Here is a 26,116-nt window from a genome sequence, read left to right as displayed (position 1 = left end):
TCAAATCACGACAACAGTGATTTTCGAGACACTTCACCAGAAGACTTAATCTCGACCATTGCTTCCCTTGGTGCCAGGGATTCTGGACCCGGTCATGGACACTTTCCTGTCTCCAGCAACCATTAAGGCGGTGCCTGCTCGCATCCTAAAGAAGTACAAACCAGCTACCTCGGACCCGGTCTTCGTTAAGACGGATCCACCTGCAGACTCGGTGATAGTGGCCACAGCACGAAGAACTCATGCTGTCACTGCTACTTCCTCCATTCCACCGGATAGGGAAAGCAGATCCCAGGACACATGGGGTCGCAGGGTCTGCAATTCTGCGGCTTCTACCCTGAAGGTCTCCAGCGCGGCTGCGCTGTTAGCCCGTTACCACAGAGCGTTATGGGATTCTTTGGAACGTTTTAAGACCAAGCTGCCAAAGGAAGACTAAAAGGACTTTGACGAAATAGTTACCGAAGGATCTCTGGTGGCAAACCAGATGATTAGCACAGTGGCGGACGGCACGGTGCTATCGGCGCACTCTTACACGCATGGAATATGCGCCAGGAGATCATCCTGGTTGAGATTGACAGGCCTCAAACCGGATGCGCAGCACAGAATCTTAAACCTCCCCTTTTCTGGTTCCTCTCTCTTCGGCACGCACACAGACGAAGAGATGAGTAGAATGAAAACAGAGCTGGACACTCAAGGCAGTCGGTTTGGAAAAGGAGTTCAAGCGTCGGTACAGACCCAACCAGCGCAAGGGGCCTCCGCAGAGGGTTCAAACCCCTCAGTGGTCCCAGAACAAGAACCAGGGCAAGTCCCAGTTTCAGGGAAGAAAGTCTAACAGAGGTAGAGGTGGTCACCAGCAACAATCCTCTACCACAGCGAGAGGAGGGAAGTCATGAACAATGGCTTCCTCTGGCGCCGTTGTCCACTCCAGTGGGAGGAAGTACTTCACTACATCTGGCAGAGTGGTGCAGCATCACAAAAGATCGTTGGGTGCTGAATATACTGCGCAATGGATACACGCTACGTTTCCGTGCACTTCCAAAAGACATACCTCCAAAAAACTCTCGACCTCCCCAGCTAAAGCTGCTTCGAAAGGAGGTAAAGGCGCTTCTGCAAAAGCAAGCTATAGAAGAAGTTCTTCCCTCCCAAAGAGGAAGAGGGGTTTACTCCAGGCACTTTCTTGTCCCCAAAAAAGATCAGGAGCACAAGTTCCGTCCTATCCTAGATCTTCGTCTTCTCAACAAGGTCATAGTGAAAGAGAAGTTTTGCATGTTGGCCCTTCACCAAATATGTCCACATCTAAAAGTAGGGGATTGGATGTGTTTGGTGGACCTACAAGATGCGTACTTCCATATTCCGATTGCACAACGTCATCAAGTACCTGCGGTTTGTGGTCGGCCACAAACACTACCAGTACAAAGTCCTGCCCTCCGGGCTCAAGTCAGCTCCTCAAGTCTTCACCAAGTGCATGGCAGTGGTGGCAGCCTTCCTGCACAGAGAAGGTCTCTTCGTCTATCCATACTTGGACAAACTGGCTTCTGTAAGGACCATCTCCGCTGCAAGTAAGAAACGACTTCCAAGTCTATCTACAGTAGTTACACAATCTCGGCCTCCATGTCAACATGGAGAAGTCAGTGCAACAGCCCACCCAGACCATCCATTACCTAGGCTCCGTCCTGGACACAAGCTTGGGAAGAGCGTTTCCTTCGGAGGAGAGAATTTCTTCGATGCAGCGGAAGTGCAGGATGCTTCTACAGGCGCGGAGTCAAACAGTCCGGCAGGTGGCGTCCCTGCTGGGATCCATGGCTTCCTGCATCTTTCTCATCCCCAACCCAACGCCAGGCTGAGAATGCGCCCGTTGCAACAAACTTTGGAGGACCAGTGGGATCAATCGGCAGGTCGCTGTGAAGATCGGATCAGTCTCTCCCAGGCAGCGAGATCCTCCATCAAATGGTGGACTCCGCCTCGGAATCTGTTGGTGGGAGTCCCTTTTCACCAACCAATTCCAGTACAATCGGTGGTGACCGATGCCTCTCTGCAAGGCTGGGGGCACACATGGGGTGCCTCCAGATACAAGGACAGTGGTTGGCAAAAGAACAATCCTACCACATCAACATGCTAGAGCTGCGAGCAGTTCACCTGGCTCTGAAAGCTTTTCTGCCTACCATCAAATCCAGCTTGGTCCTGGTCCAGACCGACAACACGACCACCATGTTCTACCTGAACAAACAGGGTGGTACACGGTCACGCCCTCTCTCCCTGGAGGCCCAGGCGATCTGGCACTGGCTGCTCGCCCGGAACCTGTCGGTGGTGGCAGTGCACCTTCCAGGGGAGCAAAACATAAAGGCAGACGTGCTCAGCAGGCACTTCGCAGATCAACCAGACTGGGTGCTAAACGACTAGGTGGTGGCAGATCTTTTCCATCGATGGGGTCGTCCAGCAATAGATTTGTTCGCAGACGTCAAACAAAAAATGCTGCACCTTCGTGTCAAGATTCCACCGTCCAGGGACAAGGGGGAATGCGCTTTTGATCGATTGGTCAGAAACATTTGCCTATGCCTTTCCTCCCCTGCCTCTGATCCCGAAGGTGGTGTCCAAGCTCATCAGATCCAACATGCAGATGATTCTGATAGCTCCAGACTGGCCATGGCAGTGGTGGTACCCGGACCTTCTTCATCTGTCGGTACTTCCACACAGGAGACTACCTTGCTGGCCGGACCTGCTGACCAAGATGGGCGGAAGGATTCTTCATCCCAACCTTCCCTCGCTGAACTTGACAGCATGACTCCTGAGGTCCTGCAATACGGACATTTGAAAGTGCCTCCTGATGGCATGCACATTTTAAAAGCGGCTAAGCGACCCTCCACAAGAGCGTCCTATGCGTTTTAAGTGGAAGAGGTTTTTTCTTTGGTGTGGAGAGCATCACCTCGATCCTACGAAGGGGCAGGAGGATGTTATTCTCCCTTACCTTCTGTACTTGGCGAGATCTGGATTGAAGTATGCTTCTATCAGGGTACATTTGTCGGCCATTATGGCGTACTGGAAGTCCCCTAGCCAACCCTCCTTTTTCCAGATGCAGGTAGTCAAGGACTTCTTACAGGGGTTGAAGAAGGTTTATCCCCCTGTTCGAAACCCTTCCCCTCCATGGGAGTTGAACCTGGTGTCATCTAAGTTGATGGGCCCACCTTTTGATCCCATCCACAGAGGCTCCTTGCAGCATTTGTCGTGGAAGGCCGCTTTTCTGGTAGCCATTACATCAGCGCGCAGAGTAAGCTAAATTCAAGCGCTGTGTACGAAAGAGCCTTACACTGCCTTCCACCACAACAGAGTAGTCTTGAGGGCGCACCCGTCTTTCCTCCCGAAGGTTGTGTCTGATTTTCATATCAATCAGTCCATCTCCCTTCCATCCTTTTTCCCTAACCCTGCGACCCCAGCTGAGCGGTCGCTGCATTCCTTGGACCTCAAAAGAGTCCTTAAATTCTAAAACTTGGAGAGTACCAAGGGTATAAGGAAAACGGATACGTTATTTGTCATTTATGGCACCATGAGAACAGGGTGCCCAGCGGCTAAGAGATCCATTTCCAGATGGATCGTATCCTGCTATAACCTAGCTTATCAACTGGCGAAAAGACCCTTACTGGTGTCGCCTAAGGCTCATTCAACTTGGGGGAAAGCGGCCACAGTGGCTTTCTTACATGATGTCCCCATGTCAGAAATTTGCAAGGCTGCAACCTGGAGATCGGTCCATACCTTTACGAGGCACTCCTGCCTAGAATCCGATTCCAGGGCTGACACTCAAGTAGGCCAGGCCTCCTTGATGAATCTGTTTGGATAGCCAGCTATCTGGCCAAGCTTAGTTCTGCTAAGCTTATTGGTTATATTACTATATTACTCCTTTGCTCGCAGGGAGATGAGGTGCGGCTCACTATTCTATTCTAATGCTTATGACTATTGATGAGGATCCCCTGGAAGAGAAGGATTAGTTACTTACCTGTAATCCTAGTTCTCTTCCAGGGGTATCCTCATCAAAGTCATAAGCAACCCCCCCGCCTCCCCGGGCAAAGGACTTTTTTCCTTTTTGGAAATATTGTTCATTCTTTGTGCCATGGCTGTTTTCAGTCTCCGCAAAGAACAACTGAGCGAACTGTCACCCCTGAGGCATGATGGGAAGCTGGGGGTCAGGAGTGCCTTAAAGGCACGGTGTCAGTTTATTTCTATGTTGCTATGAGTTAGCTTTTCAGTCTTTTTAAACTGTGATTTGCAATGCAGCCTGGGAGCTGTCTATGCTTTCAGTCCTGTATGGGATTTTCTATTGTCTGCTGTGCATTAAAACGGTTTCAAAACATGTTTTATTGGTGTTTTTCCCTATTTCTAATGCATGTTTTATCATGTTATTATAGGAAGTCCTTATAGCATAATTTAGCTCTGATGTGTATAAGGCTGCAGTTGCTTATTTGTATATATATATATATATAGGTGTATATATATATATATATATATAATTATATATATGTGGGGCACATATATTATTGTGTTTCCGGTGTCCCGCGCATGGGCGGGAATAATCTAATGCTTATGACTTTGATGAGGATACCCCTGGAAGAGAACTAGGATTACAGGTAAGTAACTAATGCTTTGTGGATATGTTGGTACTAGCGGAAGCTAGAGTGTGAGTTTGGCCTGGAATTCATTGGTAAGCTGTGTGGTGATTCCAACCTTGAGTGCCTTTCTGTAGTCCAGTTTGGGTGCTCGTTTGACTAGTGTTGAGTGGAAATATTTTCCTGAGGAGCTTGAAAGTGTGGAAGCAAGAGTATGCGATGGAATTGACTTAGATGGACATTGCGATTTGATTGTTGATCACAATCCCTAGCTTCTTGATTGACAGCAGGTCTTAATTCTGAAGGGCCAGGACCAGAGTGAGGTGTCTTTCCTAAAGAATACTACCTCAGTGTTGTCAGAGTGGAGTTTTAGGCAGTTAGACTTCATCCAACCGTTGACTTCTGACAGTTGATCAACTTTGTTTGGGTACATGGGGTAAAAAATAAAATAACTGCAGTTTGATGGAGGGTTCTAGGTATATTTATAGACCAGCCTCGGATTTACTCACCAATCAATTCTTTCGCAACAACACAAAAAAATCTGGGGGACTCTTAAAGACTAACCCTTTCTGTGGTGAACCCTCTGGACATGTGTAACTACAGGAGAACTACAGCAATCAATTACAGAAAAGAAAGACCCATCATTCACCGGAAAGGGAGAGGATGATCTAGGTATCGTCGGCATAAGAGATGAAGTTGAGTCCATCAGCTTGGATGATGCTGGCTAGTGGGGCTATGTAGACATTGAAAGTGTGGGGCTGAGAGATAAACTTTGTGAGATTCCGCAGATCACGTTTGCGTTTGTGTAAGAAGGCAGCCCGACAGCTATGGAGCAGGGTCAAGGAGATGTCCAATGGCTTGTTTAGCGGTGCTTCACTCGTTGGGTAAGTCAGAATATGTTATGGTCTTCAAGGAGGTGATTGATGTGTGGGTCAGTATGGTCTTTCAGGTGGGGATGAGGTTGCCAAGGAGGATGAAGAAGCTGGAGTTGTGCACAAGGGGAGGGTGCGTTAGTGTTTCCAAAGTTGATTCTCAGTCCACGCCTGTAGAGTAGGGCTAATCCTAGGGTTGTGGTACTCAATATGTTGAGTTTGAAAGCCAGGTGTTCGAGGTGGTTGTATGAGTTTGCAGAGGTGAAGAAGCAGTGGATGTCTTTCTTGTAGATTATTGCAATTTCTCCTCCAGGGTGGCTGGTCCTGACCTTTCTGTTAGCTAGGAAGACTGGCTGTCACAATGTCAGGCCTATTAAATGCTAGGCTAGGCCTATTAAATATGCTCAGACCCCTGCAGATAAGGATTTCCAGGCCCAACTAGGCTGCAGTTTCCATGTAGTTAGGGCTATGAGGCCATACCCATTTCCTTGTAGATACGTTTAAATCCCAGGTCATTCATTTAACCATTTCCCTGCACATAAAGACCCCATGTCTTATCCATTAGCTGAATGTGGTCACCTACCTTGATATTGACTACGGGATCCCTGCATTGGCGCTGAGGAAGCCACTATGACTAGAGATAAAGCAGGCTTCTCCAATGAGTAGCTCATGAGGTACTGGTAGCTCTCCAGTTACTTGTAAGTAGCTCTCTCCTCTGTACAGTTCAGCCTACTAAATTCAAAGCTTTCACCTGATTGAATTATTATATGTATATCAGAATTGAAATGCATATATTCGAGGTGAAAATGTGTGCAATTTTATAACTGTAGCTCATTTATGGAGATAAAAGGTTGACTTTCCAAAATATATTTAAAGATGATAGTTGAGTGATAAATCATGCAGTGTTGGAGAGATTTATTGCTAATAGTATTACCTTGGTGCCAGGGGCATTCAACCTATGACTGGAATATATTATCCAAATAAAAGCATTCTATATTGACAAAGCCTTTTTAGATCAAGCCTGGGCACGCATGCACTGCTCTGTGAGGTATGCTGTATTATTTGGAGTATGAATTTTAAGCACCGCCCACACTCCGCTCATATTTTTAATTGTCTGTGTCATTGTCCTTCGCAAACGCTGGCTTTTGATTCATTAATAGGCTTGTTAGTCTGTCTTTGGTACCTCCTCATCTTCATTTGTAACCTCCCACCAGGACTGGACCTTTTACCTTGTCCTTACTCTATAGCTTGTATTAGCCCTTAGCGAGAACTCTGCTTAATTCATGTAAATACCACCGGTGGGAAGTGAGCTTTAGCAATGGGGGCTGCTTTTTGTTTGTGTTTGCAGCGCGCTCTGCACACTTTCACTTACACAATGTCCCACACCCACCACTCACACGACTGGCACGCAGCTTGCTTAACTCTTTTTATTTATTTTTACATTAAATCATGGTGCCAGCGTGTTTTGTTGTGTGCAGCTCGCCCAACTTTTTTTTTTTCTTTTACATAAAATCATGGCTGTTGCATGCCTTTCTCGCTTCCATGATTTCCCCCCAAACCAAAGTGTTGGCGGCATCGCTCCCAGCAACATCGTAAAATAACCATATGAAGTTTTTTTATGATGTTGCTGGGAGCGATGCGCCGACTCTTTGCTTTGGGTGAAATCACGGAGGGCAGCAGCGGGCATTACCAGCGGCAGAGCAGGCTGGAAGAAGGAGCTGCGAGGCAGGGATGGCACCCGGGTGCAGAGCCAGCATCAGAGCAGCGGCTGCCTGGCCAGCTCCGAGGTTTCAGTGCTTCGCTTACTTTGGTCTTGCATCTGCGAGAGTTTAAGCTATGACAATGCCTTTTATTTTGGTTTTAAAAACCAAAACATAAATGAATGGCATTGTCATTCACATTGCCAATAGCGCAAACTCTCTTAAATGCAAGACCTATTGCATTCCAAATGCTTGTTTACATTACTGCTGGCAACCGCGCCTGATGAACGGAGGTGATCGCTACTCATAATATTGCATTTGGTGCACACTAATGTAATCTAATCTGGTCACTATTACAACACTGATAATAATACTAGGTCTGGATGATCTGCATTGAACAGAAGTAGCTCTTAAAACAGAAATGGTTGGTGACATCAGAGATAAAGTGTGCAGTTAGTAGATTTTCCGCAGGTCAGACTTGCACTTTGTTTGAAGCATTGACTTTCAAGGATTCTTGCTTTATGAATACCATATACATACATGCATACATTCAGGCAAAAAACTGTAAACTATTATCTGTTTTCCCGTTTTTCATAGATCAAAATAAATCTGTTTCCAGCACGGTGACTGCCAGCCAGCAGATCTTCCCTTCAGGGAACACTTTCACGCCAGCACCACGGGTTCCTGTGGAAACCTTCAGGTGAGAATAGAGTCATTTGTGGTTACTGAGAAAAGTTGTGATAGTTACTGTCATTCATCAGAGGTATCATGGGAGCACCTGTAAAGGTGCCTACAAGTGGATTGCATTGCATCCGGCAGTTATTGCATGGAGCCGCCCATCACCTTTTGTTTGTTTGAATTAGAGAGGAGACTTTTGGTGTCCTGGTTCATAGCCCGTAAGCCCTACCCCGGGTTTTATGAAATTGTTACTCTCTCAGGGGTAGTCCTAACTAGCCCCAGGGGGATTGTGAAGGAGTCAAGAAGCCCCTTCGAGTTCAGAGCCTTGACCAGCGAGCTCACACAAGCCGCTCTCCTTTGCACTGTTACTGGAGTGGCATTGCTTGCTTGTTTTGCATCCCGTGGTTATCTTGTTTCCCCTAGTGCAGCTCGCCCCGTGTTAAAGCACAGCCTCAAAGCACGTGCTGGGAAGCAGAGCTGAACAAACAACTGCACGGAATCAGCACGAATACGTTTTGTAGAAGCGACTGTACAGCAAGCAAAGTACATCAGATCAGCTGGAATTATTCTTTTGTTTTCGCCACTTGACATTTTTATACAGTTAAAGAACCACAAAGCTAGCCACGAACCACAGGAGCTGCAACATAGGGTTTACTCACAGATCCGCGCCATGCGCCAAAACCCCTGGCCAAACTGTGAAAAAAGTATATTCCAAGTCGACTCTATTGAACTTGCAAAACTCATCTAAGGGTAAGAATTGTCAACCCTTTTGCTTTCAAAAAAAATGCTTTATCATCAGCATGTCATGCATGTGGATTTACCACTAACAAGGGTCACAATATGCTATCATGTTTGGAGAACGATGGTGCCTTTCGAAACGATACACGTCTCGATAATGAGCGTACCTTGACTAGTGTCCTGCTGAATACTCGATCGCTCCCTAAACATAGGCATGAACTTGCTGACTTTATAGAGCAATACTCGCCGGATATATTGTTCCTTACGGAGACCTGGACTCAGTCTGCTACGGAACCAGATCTTAATAATGCTATACCACCGGCATATTCTCTATATGAAATTGATAGAACTGGTCAAAGAGGGGGTGGAGTTGCAATTGTTTATCGATCCTCCATTAAAGCAACTTTCTCTGAAACCTCCCACGCCAAAGATCAGGCCATTCTGTTTTCTTTTAAGGTCACCAATACAGAATCCTATAATGGGCTCTTAGTATACAGACCACCGGGCCCCAGAAATACCTTTATTGAATCCATCTAAACTATTATGGAATCCTGTATGGCAAATGCAAACTTCACCGTACTAGGGGACTTTAATTTCCATCTAGAAGATGTTGAAAACAGAGACACTAAACAACTTACAGACCTATTTTTAAGCCTAGATCTTACTCAAATAGTAACAACACCTACACACACTGGCAAACATACCTTGGATGGCATATTTACAAATCATCCTCAACTACATTTTACTAGGACACTACCCTTACCATGGACTGATCACAGTGCGATATTCTTTACGATCCACACGACGGGCTCATTAAATAGAAGTTTAAACACCAATACTTTGGGGACTCAACGCTCCTGGTCTCATATTAACCCCACTGATTTTCAAAGTATGCTACAATTACACTCTGTCATTCCTGACACCTATCCCGACCAAGCCGCGATAAGCCTCAACCGTTGGTTGGAACAGGCCGCAGCTAGTCTAGCCCCGGAAACCAGTATAGGAGCCCGGAACAAAAATAAACTGTCCTCAGCCCCCTGGTATAGTACTGAGCTAAAAGCTCTAAAGAAAATCTGTAGAGCCAAAGAAAGGCTCTGGAGGAAAGAATACTCGGAGAAAGACAAAAAGCTCTATGGGGCAGCCATAGCCAAATATAAGGAAGCCATAAATGAGGCCAAATCTAAGTTTTTTACAGATAAAATCATGGCTGCTATAAATACCTCCCGAGAACTGTTTAAGACAGTCCACAGGCTTTCAGAGTTTACGAACACCATACACCATAAACCTACAAAAAAGTTCTGTGTCCAACTAGCCAATTTCTTTCGAGAAAAAGTTGTAAAAGTCTGAGGAATTTTCCACTAACGAAAGTGTGCCGGAATTAACCGAACTAAAACTGGTTGTTCCTAACAACCTGACAGTTTTAGAAAAATTCAGTCATCTCACTAAGGAGAAAGTGGAAAATCTCATCTTGACAACCCACTCAGGATCGCCTTTGGATCCTTGTCCAGCTACAGTTTTTCAGATGGCTCCAGATGCTATTGCTAAGGTTTTGACACCACTTTTAAATAACATCTTAGAACACGGACATTTTCCGATGCATTGGAAAAACTCACTTATAAAACCTATCCTGAAGAAGCCCACCCTGGACCCAACTGAAGTCGCAAACTATCGTCCTATCACCTCTTTGCAGTTTCCCTCGAAAGTGCTGGAAAAAGCAATAAATGAAGAGTTAGTAAAATTCATTGAAACTCATGATGTACTGGATGAAGCACAACACGGCTTCAGACTACGCCATAGTACGGAGTCTGCATTGATTGCAGCTACTGAAAGTATACGTGCCCAAATGGACCAGGGCAGGAAGGCAATATTGGTATTGCTTGATTTATCTGCCGCCTTTGATACGGTGGACCACCAGATACTTCTTCAACGGCTGGCAGAAATAGGTATTATAGATAGGGCAGCAGATACAATTAAAACATATCTGGCAGACAGACAACAAACTGTGATATTAGATGAACACAAATCCCCTTCCTTCCTAATACCATGTGGAGTACCTCCGGGTTCGGCACTCTCGCCCACCCTGTTCAATATATATGTAGCTCCACTGGCAAAACGTATTCGCTCCTTTGGTTTTACAACAATTTGTTATGCAGACGACACACAAATTGTTGTCTCCTTGGTTGACCCATTGGAGGATGTAGCAGCCCGCTTCAACTCATGCATGGTCCATATTATAAATTGGATGCAGAGTAACTGCTTAAAGCTTAACACTGGAAAGACGGAGGTCCTGACCTTTGGAGGGGATACTTCTCTTTGGAACACAACTTGGTGGCCCGATACCGCAGGAGTCTGCCCTAGTCCCGTAAAGAAGGTAAAGCACCTGGGGATTATAGTAGATGACCAGCTCTCCCTGTCTGACCAGGTCAATAGTATTACATCTTCATGCTTTTATACAATTAAGATTCTTAGGAAAATTCTTCCCTTTATTCCGATATGTCTCAGGAAGAGGGTAGTCACTGCGCTTATCCTGTCGAAAATCGATTACTGTAATTCATTATATCTTGGTGCCAAACAAAGTGTTACACACAAACTACAGATTTTACAGAATACAGCAGCGCGGCTACTGTTGAACTTACCTAAATTCAGTTCCATCAGCCTGGCGATTCAAGAGCAACTTCACTGGCTCCTGATTACCGCTAGGATTAAACTCAAGTCGATGTGTATCCTACACAAGGCTTTATATAGCAATGGACCAGGACAAATTAGACAATACGTGGACTGCTATATCCCACCAAGAAACCTTGGCTCCGCCTCAGCGTCCTTATTAAGAGTCCCTAGGATAAGGACGCTAAAATGGGGTGGTAGAAGTTTCCAATACCTAGCCCCTGAGCTATTGAACTCCATGCCCCTACATCGTAAAACTGAAAAAAACCTATCCCAATTTAGGCGGGATCTTAAAACCTGGTTGTTCTAATACCCAGCCGCATTATTTTTGTTTTATCTCCTCCACTTTATTCCCGGTACTCTTTGATAGTCAAGCGCTAAGACGCCACTGGCATACACGCGCTTTATAAAAACCCTCATTTCATTTTATTTCAGGTGGCTGTTACTGTTGTATTGTTAGTATGAGTGTGTTAGTTTATGGAGCTCATCATCACATACCAGGCAAGCACGCTTTCTCCCGGCTCTGGGCTGCCTGCTGCATCCACAGGTAATCCCTCTGAGCAGGAACTGCACGCAACGGATTCTACTACAGCATACACAAAAGCACAGGAAAAACGCGAACAGAATGGCCAGCCACCGCAACCACAACATTGGAACAAAGCATCTAGTATTCTCAGACCAGCTTTTGGTGACTCTCAGAGCCGTGCCGCAACACAGAATCCAGAGGGGCAGGCACTGTGCAGCAACACACAATGCAGATAGTGGCAAGAGGCTCACCAGTGTCAAATATTCGCTTCACAATTCCCAAATCGTTCACATAAGGTATCATGCGTTTGTGTCATGCTTAGTGTCCACTGTATAATTTTGTTTCAGTTCTGAAGCATTGGTCAGTATTGTAGGAGTAGGTGGTGTTCATATTGTATTGTAATTGCATTTATGTAGGGCTTACTGCCCCCTGTGAAGCGTCGGGGCGCTTTTTCGGCGAGTGGCATGCTGCTCCGGAGCCTATAAAGGGTTAGTGGTGAATTAATATAGTGAAATATGAAAGTAATTTGTGTGGTGGATATGTTAGTCAGTTATTTGGATTCAGAAGGATAGTGGATGGTTAGAAGTTGGATTTTTTTTTTGCATTTATATAGTGCTTGCTACCCCTGATGGGGTGTTGAAGTGCTTTTTGGCGAGTAGCACACTACTCCGGAATCCATAAAGGATTGGCGGTGAATTAGGATAATGAAATATGAAAGTCATTTGAGTGGTGGATACGTTAGTCAGTTATTTGGATTGAGAAGGATATCTGTGAGTGACACCCTATACGAGCACAGCAAAATGGGCCCACGATAGAAGTGCACACCTACATTTATACCTACATAACCCATCTAGGTATTCGGCTGATGGCTGCAATACCTTTTTTTTTTTTCTTTTTCTTTTTTTATGGAATCACTAGTTTGATAGTTCAGTTGTCAGCACACCTGCTGACGGGCGACTCCCGAACTTGGTCAATCACTCTATTATACTTACATAGCTGATCTAAATGAGGACAGTTGCGTACCGTTACGTTTGTCCTTTTTTAAGCACTGCAATGAAGTGTTTGTTACCGAATTTAATTGTATTGAATTTTTCAACTGTAGAAGGGTGTGGTAGCGTTGTTACGATTCGAACTTGCGGACAGCCAATGTACTCATCGAGCGTTAACTGACTAAGTCACGTCGCTGTTATGTAGATTGTAATCGATTGTCAGCAACATCTGCGATGCGCTCCTACAGAAAGAATAGGGGCATGGGATGTCCGCCGTATCCATGCCAACAGAAGCATGGTTAAAGTGCCGCCCAGAGGTCGTGCCTTCATTGCTATTGTAGATGTTTTTCCAAATGCTTATGAGTATTTATATTATATGTACAGTGCATAGACAGTCACATGCTATTTATTACCATTGTTGAGTCTGTGGAGGGCCCATGCACTGTTGAACACTGGTCCTTTGTGGGTTCTGGAGTGGCCTGCTGCTCGCCGGAAGGGCGCTTCGGCACATCATCGGGGGTAGGGGGCGCTATATGAATGCAAACCTTTCTTTCCCTTCTATCCCTCCGATATCCTTCTCACTCCAAATAACTGACTAATATCCGCACTCCAATTACTTTCATATTTCACCATGCTAATTCACCACTAATCCTTTTGGATTTCCGGAGTAGCACGCTACTCGCCGAAAAAAAGTGCTTCAACACCCAATCAAGGGTCAGAAGTGCTATATAAATACAAACCTTCTTTCCTCTCTATCCTTCCGAATCCAAATAACTGACTAACATATCCACCACTTAAAATTTACTTGCATGTTTCACTATACTAATTCAACACTAATCCTCTATGGGTCCCAGAGTAGCGTGCTACTCGCCGAAAAAGCGCTTTGACACCTGGTCCGGGGTACTAAGCGCTATACAAATGTAATTACAATACAATACATGTGAACCTGGTCAGGGGTAGTAAGCGCTATACAAATGTAATTACAATACAATACATGTGAATCTGCTATGATAGGGTTGATTAACTCTAAACTTTGACACAGTAATAACTCAATAAACTGAGTTTTCTGTTTGTGCTGATACATCATAAAATACAGTTTTGCAGCGTGATTCTTTCTGGATTCACTATGCTGTGCATTATTCCGCCATCTAGTGGTTGGGTCCGGAATTGTAGTCCTGTGGTTTTTTTTCGTGGCCCAGGTGGGCGTCGACATACCACCTTTTGGTGTCCTTAGTGACATCGACATGCTTCCTCCTGAAACTCCCACCTTTGGCCGCCATCTTCAGATTCTTTTTTCCGCCGTTGGGTCTGGATCGTTGCCGAAGAGTTCCAGAAGCTTTGGAAGAAGAATCAAAGAAAATCTAAGTTAATCGACTAAAAATCAAGTTGTCAGCCACACCGGACTACAGGTCAGGTAACCAGAGCAACGAGGGAGAAGTTTTACGACCAAAACCTCAACGTTCGACAGAGAATGCGTTCGCAGGGGGCTCCCTGAGCGCTGGGATGGAGAAAACACTGTTCAAGTTCTGCACCAATTGCCACCACAAGTATGCCCAAAATGATCAACATCCAGTCCGCAACCTCTGCCTGACGCTCGACCACAGCAGAAAAGACTGCAACGCCTGCTCGGTGTTTATACCCAAGACCCTCAGAGTAAGGGAGAGGCAGAGAAGGGCGAACCACAACATGCAGGGGCAGGGGCCACCTCCATCGCTACGAGACTTTGGTCTCTTCAGTGGGGAAGAGGACAACATCGCTGAAGGACCGGAGGACTGCACAGTCGTCGAGGTCCATAAGAAAACGTCGGAGGTAAGGGACTCTCTGACCCCTAAACACTCATGTGACACTCGAAGGGTGAAGCTAAAGCCCAGAGCGACACTCGTAGAAGTGAAGCTAAGTCCTCGAAGGAAGCTCTGCCGTCAAAACACTCGACGAAAGCAACAGCTACCAGGGACAGTGAACAGAGCGGATCCTTCGAAAAGGACACCCAATTGGCGAAAACCCTCGAAAAACCGTCAAAGGTTGCCCTTGAAAAGGACACCTCGGTGCCGAGAAAAGAAGGGCCGTCATCGACGGCCCCGGAGAGAATCGCTCTAACCCTCGACGCCGAACATGCCGCCGAGATGGAGAAGAAGAAGAGGAGGCTCGAGGCCGAAATCATGAGCATCCTACAGCGGAAAAAGGACTTTGACGAGAAGATGAGCCAATACACCATCCCGCCGAAACCGGTGGTCGAAGTCGAAAGGGAAGACGAGGACGCAGAACCGCCGAAAACGCCCGAACCAGTCGAGTAACTGGGCGAAGAAGACTACTATTTCGAGGGAGAGGGCGACAAAGATCTGCAATCCTACAGGGACTCTACGTCCTCAGAGGCACAAGACATAGAATGGCAAGATCTCGACGCCGACTCGCTGGAAGAAGGCGTAGACACTTACCCTTTGAGGCCCTCGCCGCCAAACGACATAGGGATCTACAACATGGTCGTACAGAAGGCTGCACAGACTTGTGAAGTGAAAATGGAGGAGGAGAAGCCCAAGGCATGTTTCCTCCTGGAAACTCTACTGCCTCAACAGACTAGGAGCCAAATCCTGCCCATGCTCTTTAGTGTGCTGGATCAGGGAGGAGAGGCCTTTAAGGAGCCAGCAGTATGCAAAGCTGCGACCCCTAGAACTGAGAAAAAGTACAAACATTCTTCAAAGGACTTTGCATACATCCAAGGGTCAGTGCCAGCCGACTCCATAATTGCAGCAACGGCTAGGAAGAGGGCGAATGTTCCCACAAATTTATTTTTTATTTTATTTATTTATTTAAAGAGTTTTATATAGCGCTGGCTAGACCCGAAGGTATCCGAGCGCTTTACATGAGATTCAACAATGTTACAGAGTGACTTCAGTTACAATTACATTCGTTAGAGACAAAAAACATTTAAGGAGCATAGAAGACTCGTAAATGGAGTGAAAGAGGGGAAAGGGGTGAGGGGAAAGGGGTATGGTAAAAGGGGTAGGAGGGAGATATGACAGAGACGAAGGTAAAGTCTGCCCAAGGTCCGGATGGGTAGGTGAGGGCCGAGGGGGAAGTCCACAGCCCATCTCCTCTATAGCTATCCAGTAGCTCCACCGGGCATCGGCCAAATAGCTAGGTCTCCACGGAAAAACATTTAAAGAGCATAGAAGATGAGAGGAAAGGAGAGTAGAGGGTTAGGGGGAAGGGTAAAGAGGTGAGAGGGATGTACAATGGAGAGACGAAGTAAAGACTATCCAAAGTCCGGCTGGGTAGGTGAAGGTCAAGGGGGAAGTCCACAACCCATCTCCTCTATAGCTATCCGGTTGCTCCACCGGCCAGAAAGCTAGGTCTCCGCGGCCAGAGGTAAGTTCAGCAGGTTCTACGTCTTGATGGGGGAAAGGTGAGGGTCTGCTCGATGTCCGGTTTTTGTCCTATAGTAATAGCACAACATGGTATGGACCACTGTGGCAGCCATCTTGTGATCAGGCAGGGAATTCTGACTTTGATGTTACATTCAGGCCGGTCCCCATAATTACAAGGGACCAAACCTAGGCGCCCGCAAGTCCTCCAAGCTCTCATTGTGATCATTAGAGGCCACTCTCTGCTCCCCCACTTCCCAAATCCCAAGCGCATCTGCTGTATATCTGAGGAATCATGTGCTCAGGCGTTTGATGGCCACCAAAGATTTATGTGGTTTTGAGCTGTCGTGTGCCGGACCACCTCCAGACAAGGAGTAGTAGGATGGATCTCAGTGGGAGAAAGTTGGAGAGAAATGTGGCACTACATTGGCGCATTGTAAATTCCAACAAAGAGCAGCTCACCTGGTAGAAGAAGGAAAGAACATGGCAAACACATGCCTAAAATCGACACAGGATGCGGCAGAAGCATCAAGTAGGCTGATGGCAGTGACCGAGAGAAGACACGCATGGCTCAGAATTTCGGGATTCAAGCCAGAGGTGCAAAGCAATATCCTAAATACACCCATTAATGGAGAGCAACTGTTTAGCACGCCAGTTGATGATAAGTTGACACAGCTCAAGAAGGACAACGAAACAGCAAGGTCCATGGGGGCGCTGCAGTTCAGGGGAATGAGAAGAGAAACACCCACGAGAAGGCCAGTTGGTAGAAATGGAGGCAACGTGCGGACCACATCGCATCAAACATTCCAGCAAGGCTACCAAGGGAACAACCAAGGCCAGCAGGGACAGCAGCAACAGAACTGGCAGTACCAATCCCGGGGACAGTCCTTTCGAGGGCACGGAAACAGACGAGAACAAACGCGAAGGGGAGGACAACAGCCCTCAACCAAGTGACTCCGCCATGCAACAGGCCCCCACCCTAGCAACACCTCGGGGTGGGCAAAAAGACACAGAAAAGATGCAGCCGAACGTTCAGCGACAAACAGTACCTCGAACACTCAATGCCGGTAGGGGGAAGAATAAGAGACTTCATCCAGGAATCGAAGAAGGTCACATCGGACAAATGGGTTCTAAACATCATACAACACGGACACTGTATAGAGTTAGAAAAACAACCTCTAAACAGAAAACCAAGAAGAAAGGCACACTCCGCAAAGGAGCTCTCGCTCTTGCAGCTCGAGGCGCAAGAACTGTTCAGCAAGGAGGCAATCGAGATGGTACCGCAAAACCAAAGAAACAAGAGGGTTTAGTCCACTTACTTCCTGGTGCCAAAGGTGGATGAAACACTAAGACCCATCCTAGATCTAAGGTTCCGGAACAAACTCATAAGAACTCAAAGATTCAAGATGACTTTCCTACAAGAGGCAATACCACAAATACAGCAAGGGCACTTCATGGCTACTATAGATTTAAAGGACGCATACTTACACATCCCTATCAACCACAAACACAAGCGCCTGCTAAGGTTTGTGATCGACCAAAGCCACTACCAGTTCACAGTACTGGCATTCAGACTGAAATACGCACCAAGGGTGTTTACAAAATGCCTAGCAGCTGTCGCAGCACACCTACGAAGGCATGGAATACATGTATACCCCTATCTCGACGACTGGCTCGTAAAGGCAAGTTTGTACGGTCAATGCAAACTACACATCCAGCAGATCATACTAACACTGACAGGACTGGGTTTCTCGCTTCATTGGGAGAAATGGTCAACAGAGCCAGAATAAATCCAGGTATTTCTAGGGGCAGAGATCAACACCATACAGGCCAAAGTGTTCCCCCAACAGGAAGAGAACATTGGCGATACTGAAGGAAACACGTCATTAACGCAAGGGGCAAGTTCTGACAGTGAGGACGGTGATCAAGCTGATGGGAATGATGACGTCATGCATTCACCTAGTCCAAAGTATTCGACTACACATGCAGCCATTCCAGGAATGGATACAGCAGCAATGGTCACAGGCAACTGGGAGTTGGGAAGATCTAGTGGTTGTTACACATGCAGTGCATCAGGAAATAGCGTGGTGGAACAAACAAAACATATCACAGGGAAAACCATTCACACAACCAACTCCCAACAGTGACCATCACGATGGACGCCTCCCAGCTGGGGTGGGGCACGCATATGCACAAGCTCAAGGTGAGAGGGCTATGGTCGCAACAGGATGCTGTCGAGCACATCAATTACCTGGAACTAAAAACAGTTTTCCTAGCCTTAAAAGCATTTCAGAAGGAGCTGTACGGAAACAGGGTGTTGAACCAAACAGACAACACCACAACCATGTTCTACATCAACAAGCAAGGAGGAATACGGTCAGTAGCGCTATCGAGGCTAGCACAGGAGATATGGACATGGGCCATTCCATTGAGGATAGACCTACTAGCAATACATCTCCCAGGGATGGACAACGTGGAGGCAGACACTCAGCAGGCAGATGTCAGCATCCTACGAATGGGAGATCAAACAACAGGAATTACAGAAAGTATTCCGAAGTGAAGTACACTGCAAATAGACCTATTTGCAACACACCAAAATGCCAACACTTTGCATCCAGACAACCATACCATCGGTCACAAGGGAATGCGCTATGGATAAGTTGGTCAAAGACATGTGCATATGCTTTTCCCCAGATTCCACTGATACACAGGGTACTCAGCAAATGCAGGTTCAGCAAGATGCCACTGATACAAAGCGCACCTCAATGTGCCAGACAGTCATGGTTCTCGCAAATAGTGGAGATGGCGCAGGCACCAGCGCGCAGAGTCCCAAAACTAAAGGAACCTGTTAACTATGCGGAAGGGAAGGGTGCTACACCCAGAGCCAGAGAGCCTCAGCCTGGCGGCATGGATCCTGAAGACCTAGAGTTTGCAGACCTCAAACTACCGGCTAGCACAATGGCAGTGCTCATGGAGGCAAGAAGGCCTACCACAAGGAAATGCTACGTAGCAAAATGGAAGAGATTCTCAGAATGGTGCATTAGGGAAAAAATGCAAAGGAAAATCACAAGGAGTCAACAGTGCTAAAATACTTAACACATCTACTGCAAAGTAAACTAACCTACACATCCCTAAGGGTACACTTAGCGGCGATTGTGGCTTACACTAGAGGAGAAACGGGGAAAAGTTTCTTCACCTCCCAAGTAGTAAAGAGATTTCTAGAAGGGGCGAAGAGGATCGCACCCCGAAACAGAATGTCAGCACCAGCATGGAACCTCAACGTAGTGCTGACCCAACTGATGAAGGCACCATTCGAGCCGATGCACAAGGCTACACTGCACATGCTCACACTAAAAAGGGCCTTCTTAGTGGCTATCACATCACTATGGAGAGTAAGTGAGTTGCAGGCGCTAACACTTCAAGAGCCATACCGGCAGATACACAGTGATAGGATTGTAATGAGAACAGACCCACATTTCATGCCAAAGGTGATGTCTTGGTTCCACATCAACCATGCAATCCAAATACCTAGTTTTTTCCAAAAACCAACCACAAGCACAGAGAGAGCGCTGCACACACTGGACGCCAGGAGGGCGGTGATACACTTTATAGAAAGGACAAAGGAGTGCAAAAAGACACTTTGTTTACTTTGCAAGCAGTTTTTTGGGACGACCAGTTACCAAAAATACTATTGCACGATGGATTGAACAAACCATTCAACTATGCCACAAACAAGCTGGGCAACAGTTACAAGGAGCAGCTCATGCTCACTCATCAAGGAAGAAAGGAGCAACTATTGCATTTCTGGCTAACACATCAATCCAAGACATTTGCCAAACTGCAACATGCTCTTCAGTGCACACGTTCACTAAGCACTACTGTGTGGATATCTAAATGAACAAAGAAGCGCAAGTGGGACAGAAGGTATTACGACACATATTCAGTAACCACTGCTCATCTTCCACCCAGCCACCACAATAAGGACAAACCGCAACAAAGTCCATGCATAGCATAGTGAATCCAGAAAGATTCACGCTGCAAACGTATAGTTTCTTATCTGTCGGTGTAGTTTTGCAGCTTGAAGACTTTCTGGATTCACTAGCGAACCCACCCTCCTCCGCCAGAAAAATGAGACCGGAGGAAAGGGATTAAATATGAACAAGACTTAGAAAATGAGAGGAAAAACAAGAATAACACAAGACAAGAAAAAAAAGAATCCGAAGATGGCAGGCAAAGGTGGGAGCTTCTGGAGGAAGCACGTCGACGTCACGAAGGACACCAAATGGTAGTATGTCGACGCCCACTTGGGCCACGGGCAAAAAAAGACTAAAATTCCGGACCCAACCACTCGATGGCAGAATAATGCACAGCATAGTGAATCCAGAAAGTCTTCAAGCTGTAAAACTACACCCACAGGTAAGAAACCATACTTTTTAGTTGTGTATCAGTAAACTGGCGTAGTTAACATCTTAGCTGCTAAGGCTTTTCCCGCTGGGTGCTGATGTGCCTGGATTCCCATTGTTCATGACAAGGTCAGCTCGTCATAAGCACAGCTCCAGTGTACTGCATGACGAGCTGACCTTGTCATTAGCATGGAAGTGGTTAAAGATGTACCCAGAAAACTAAAATGATTTATCCAGTATGACACAATGTTTGCTCCATACTTTCATGTGTCTTGCCTCAAGGGTTCCAGCAAAACAATCCCAAAAAACACCGAACCCAAAACTGAAACATGTCAATGTGTTTGTCTACAGGAATGATAAATCTGCAGTGTTGGGAATTCCGTGATTTACATAGCACTATGTTCAGTCTATCCACATCATAGTGAGACTTGCAAAGGAGCTAGTGAGCTGAACTTCTCCTAGAGGCGGTCTTGGTTCAAGTTTTCTTCAAAGACCAGTGAAAAGGGACTACTCAGGAGCTATGTTCTTTTGCAATTATGCATTTTAAGCCTGTGGTCTGAATCTACTTCTGTCCCGCAACTGGATTTGCAATAAAGATTTACCATGGACACAAACGTATCTATACATTTTCTTTCATCCTCTCTATCCCCATCACAGGGTAGCAAGGTAAACTAAATAAAAGTATCTATTAAAAGCCTACCTTTTCTTTTAGTGACCGGTTCTGTGTGAAACTCTGCAAAGAATAGAATGTTATATTTAAGCCATCTCGGGCTAGGGGAATTAAGAAGATCTTTAGAGGTGACTGCTCCTAATGGCCAAAGGCAGATTATTGGTACCTCCTGGATGTCATCAGTGATCCCAAATGAAATTGATGTCATCGTCAACCATGCCATTTAACATTATGAGTGAGGTCATATGAGGTCATAAGCAATGCATAAGAGATTCAGAGCTGTGATTAGTTTACCTAACCATAACTGGTGAACTTTAGTGGTTTACGCCCAACCACCAGTGGTGGCAAATAGTTGCCGCACATTGGACTTTGGCCACAGGTCATGCGTCCAACCCCTGCTACGTGCACAACCTTTGGCTTGCCCCATCTGTAATTTTTTTCCTGTCATTTTTCTCTCTATTACTCTACATCACGCCACTTCTCTTGTTTATTTTAACTCAGTGAAAATTGTGTGATTTTCTTCCAGAAATTAGCAGGCAAATCTATTACATAAAATGGTGGGTGTAGGGATCGGGGTTTGACTCTTGAATCGTACAGTTTCCATAGTTTTTCATGGTATGTTACATATGTTTTTAACCCCCATACCACCTGTACCACTGCCCTTGCGGGCCAGGAACTTATTCTAGTGCCTCTTCTTTTCTGGGGAATTTTCTGATGTGAAAGTCGCAATCTGAAATTAAATAGATTGTAATTTCTAAGACTGCGATTTAATAAATTAGAAAAACTCTGCAGAGAGACCTTAATCAACTAATCACATTTGTTAAAAGGAGTTGTGAATCTCTGAATTGCGACTGTACAAAGTGTTTACCCTTTCAAACCTACCCAAGACCCTTTTCAAACACTTATTTCTTGAAAACACATTTTCACCAATCCATCGATAGCAAACTTTGAGCATATAAGGTTCTACTTGCATACCAAGTTTGCAGTAAAACCATTCAGTTGCTTTTTTTCATGCATTCCCCACTTTCAAACTTTTTTCCCTTCCTGTACAGAGTGCCCGAAATTTAGTATTCTGAAACTTAGTTGACGATGCTGTTTTATTGCCAAACTCCATGCAAATCTGTTCACGGGAGGCTGGTCATAATAGACCTCATCAGTAGGAAACTCTAAAAGGGGCATTTAGCCTGCCCAGTACTTACCATGTGTTGGCATTCTTACCACTCTTCTTTGCGGTCCTCTAATTTGGCAGCGTCACTTCCTTTTCTTTCTGTGGCGCATAGACTAATTGCAGATTGATTTATCTTAATTAGTGTTCGACTGCTGCTCGCGCTGTATTCATTTTGTCATTTTTAAATAGTGCAAACCCAACCTGAAGGTAATGGAGCACTTTAAAGGAGCACTAGTTACACTACAAGGCATGCAGGATGTTGAGCCAACGCCACTCCTGCTTGTTTTTAGTCCTTTTCAAAGTATAGGACTCCGGCGTGAACTCTGAGACATAGGTACCTACCTCTTAAAAGGCAGCAGTAGAAATCCGCAAGAAAGTTTTAAAATAAATCTAATGTGAAATTCATTACCTGGTTGTTGTCTGAAGTGCTTGGTGCTCTGCAGCACCACAAGGAGGAGGAGACAGACCTGGCAGCAGCCTCGCTGCAAATACTTATGTATTTTTTCTAATCAACAAGGTTTCTAATTACCCTTGTGACATGGCTGTTGTCCAGTGAAATGGCGAGTCCGCAACGCTTAACAACAATAATTTGAGCGCATTAAATTATTGGATTTTTTGTCTCCATTTGAAAGGCAGCACATAGTTATGCTTTGGAAATGCATCCAGTTTGACTGTATACCTATTGTATTGTGTCCAAGTACAGATAGCCCGTTTGAGGGATTTATTACACACAAAACAACAATTTCAATTGAAAGCCGCCTTTAAAAGATGTAACATCTCAAGGTGAGACCTGTTTGCTTTGGCAATGCTTGTTTTACTCTAGCAGAGTAGTAAAGAGAACCGTGCATAACAGAGCTTCCAGCCTTACATTAGAACTGCAAACCTGTTTGTTATGATCCAGCAAACAAATGCTAAAAAGCGCTGAAATTCTCCTGTTGCAGAACGTACAGCACAGCAAAACTCGCACCAACCTCCATTTTTTGGTGGTGCTAAGCAGGCTTTTTTTTTCCAAATGACATTATCAGAGCATTTTTCAGAGTATGGTGGGCAGCATGAGCTGTGGTCTGCATTGTGTACCAAAGCTGGCAAATGTTGTGGCTTTTATTCGGTCCGGTACACTGAACACAACTGAGATGCAACTGTTTTAACAGAAGATTTTGTTTTTAATTGTGTGCAGCATTCACTTGAGCATTGCCTTTTGTATTGCCCAGCAGGGTTGGGTGCATCGACTGGACACAGTTTTTGGTGTCTGTCCGAACACATGGTAAAGAATGGTGGAAAATTAGTTTGAATATTTTTCTGTGGTTATTTTTCCCCCACCATTTTCATTCCTGTTTTTCAAACTGTCCATTGATCAATTCTTTGAGTCTGGCACTTACGTTTAGCTGTGGATTTTTCTTTTTCCACAATGATAAAATTGTTGTTTTGTAAAAAAAAAAATTGAGGTATGATTTTCAAGACAGTTTAAAGTTTTTGGATCCCTTTGGCCATCATAATCCTTGAAAAATTCAAATGTGCTTGAAAGAAAAGTGAGTTTGCACATCACCATTTTAAACTTCACAGAAATACAAAAGTCTTATCCGTGAATATTCGAGTGAAGCCGAACCAGCACCTTCTTAAAATGCTAGTACCTCAAAAACTACTTGACAGAACTATACCGAACCACGAAAAGTACACTTTCTGAGTTAAGTTCTACAATCAAATGAAGTTTGGAGTAAATCTGTTCAGCATTTTTTGCTGTAGCAGCGAGCAGAATTTTCTATGGTAGCCAAAATGGAAAAATTTACCCTTTTTGATCCAATCCAGCCATCCTCGCCCCTTTTAACAAACTTCCACCCTGGACCAAACAACACAAAATGTGTCATGACTGGGCCTTGGCTGGATAAGCTAGAGAGTACAAATGTTGTGCAGTTTCTTCCAATTGTAACACAGTTCTAGGCAACTCAATACAATTACTTTTCAACTACAAGTGAAACCATAACTATACAATTGCGAGCGTCACTATTTTATTTATAATTTTGGTTTACCTTTTTTTGAGATTAGGATTCACTTGTAACTCGTAGGGTTCCCTAATGATGGAGAGGGCTGAAGTAATTAGATCAGCAGGGCAGGGGGTCGCTGGGAGAAAACAAGCTTGTTGGTCCTTTGAAGAAAAGCCTTATGGTCGGTGTCATCAAATGATTATTGAGTCTTTGCTGAGATTTTTCAGTTTTACATGAGCATTAGAAAACCTATGCAAATTACTAAAAGATGTCAGTATAACTAACAAGGGAGTAACTTGAATTTTCCGGAGCTAGGGAATCTTTACATTTAGGTGGAGACAAACTGTGTGAGTTCATGATAATCAAAAGGAAACAAAAGTAGAGCTGGGAAGCAGATACTTTCAAATTCCCGTCTACAAACTAAAGACCTAATCAAAGATTTTTCTTATGTAGTTTCCAGACACTTAGTTGAGTTAAGCACAGGGATCTGTCAGATGTGTTTTTTGGAATATATGAATCAACAGAAGAAGTACTTTCTGGGAAATTTGTATTAAATTTTTCTGTAGTAGGGGATCTCTGTGTATAGTCATCATCTTGTGAATAGTCCCGCCCATGTGCGTGGAGCCCGGAGCAATCCAAATAGTCTCTTAAGTTGTCTTCTTCTGCAGTCCTGCATAGACACTTCAGAGCAAATCAAAGACAAATAATGCAGCCTAAAACTAGAAGGCTACATTGGCCAGCATTCCTTCTTGAAGTGAAAAGGATAGCCAAATAATATTAAATTTAACGCACTTTGTAAAGTTTCACACTCCGAGAAACTCCCCTTCACAAGAATCTTTGAAATGATAGAGAGGAAGGGTTGGACAGACAAGCCCCATAGGCTGCCATTATGTGTCTGGAAAAGGGATACCGTGCCTTTAAGGAACTCTCCAGAGACCCTCGGTATCCCAGGATGCACAGCCAAAGGCCTTTTACTTTCAGTTCTTTTTGAAGGTGTATAAAGCCAGGCCTACAGCATACAGTACGTTATCTCTTCATCCACCGGGGAGGAGGGCGGGCGCTTATGACTATAACGGAGATAACCCTACTACAGAACTGGAGTTACAGGTAAGAAACTACTCCTCCTGAAGTAGGGGATCTCTGTGTATAGTCGATCTTGTGAATAGAATGGCAAGCCCATCCCAACAAACCAAACCAGCGGAGGAGAAAACAGACAACATTACTACTGTGCAAACCGATTTCTCAACGAAGCCTGCCCAACCCGAGCGTCTGCTCTGGCATCAGAGTCCAGAAAGTAGTAGTGCTTAGCAAAGGTATGCACCGACTTCCAAGGGGCAGCCCTACAGATATCTGCAATGGGAACATTACATAGCAAAGCCGCTGTAGCCGCTTTGCCTCTGGTGGAATGAGCCTTAGGCTTACCCCCTAAGGTTTTGTTAGCCTTTTGGTAACATAACTGGATACAGGACACAATCCATCTAGAGATGGACTGTTTTGAGGTGGCAAGACCAGTCCTGACCGAGCCATAATTGACAAACAATTGGTCTGACCTACGTATGTCTTTGGTCTTATCCAAGTAGAATTTCAACACTCTTCTCACATCCAGGGAATGAAGAGACCTCTCCGCTGGAGTGGAAGGATGTTGAAAAAACGTAGGTAAAGTTATCGTCTGAATAACATGGAAATCAGAAATCACTTTAGGAAGGAACTTGGGGTGAGTTCACATCACTACCTTAGAAGCATGAAATACAGTGTAAGGTTCTTGGCAACAC

General features: G+C 45.2%; 1 protein-coding gene across 1 annotated transcript in view; it reads left to right on the top strand.

Moving 5' to 3' along the window:
* Window positions 1-26,116, top strand: part of ARNT (aryl hydrocarbon receptor nuclear translocator) — a 222,103-nt gene that overhangs the window by 131,660 nt on the left and 64,327 nt on the right. The window contains exon 17 of the mRNA XM_078670040.1: window positions 7,762-7,864. Within this exon, the coding sequence (XP_078526166.1) occupies window positions 7,762-7,864 (103 nt within the window). The remainder of the gene's footprint in view (window positions 1-7,761; window positions 7,865-26,116) is intronic.

This window comes from Lissotriton helveticus, chromosome 12 (genome assembly GCF_964261635.1).
Source record: "Lissotriton helveticus chromosome 12, aLisHel1.1, whole genome shotgun sequence".
In the NCBI taxonomy this organism is placed as follows: domain Eukaryota; kingdom Metazoa; phylum Chordata; class Amphibia; order Caudata; family Salamandridae; genus Lissotriton; species Lissotriton helveticus.
This window is presented reverse-complemented; position numbering and strand designations above follow the sequence as displayed.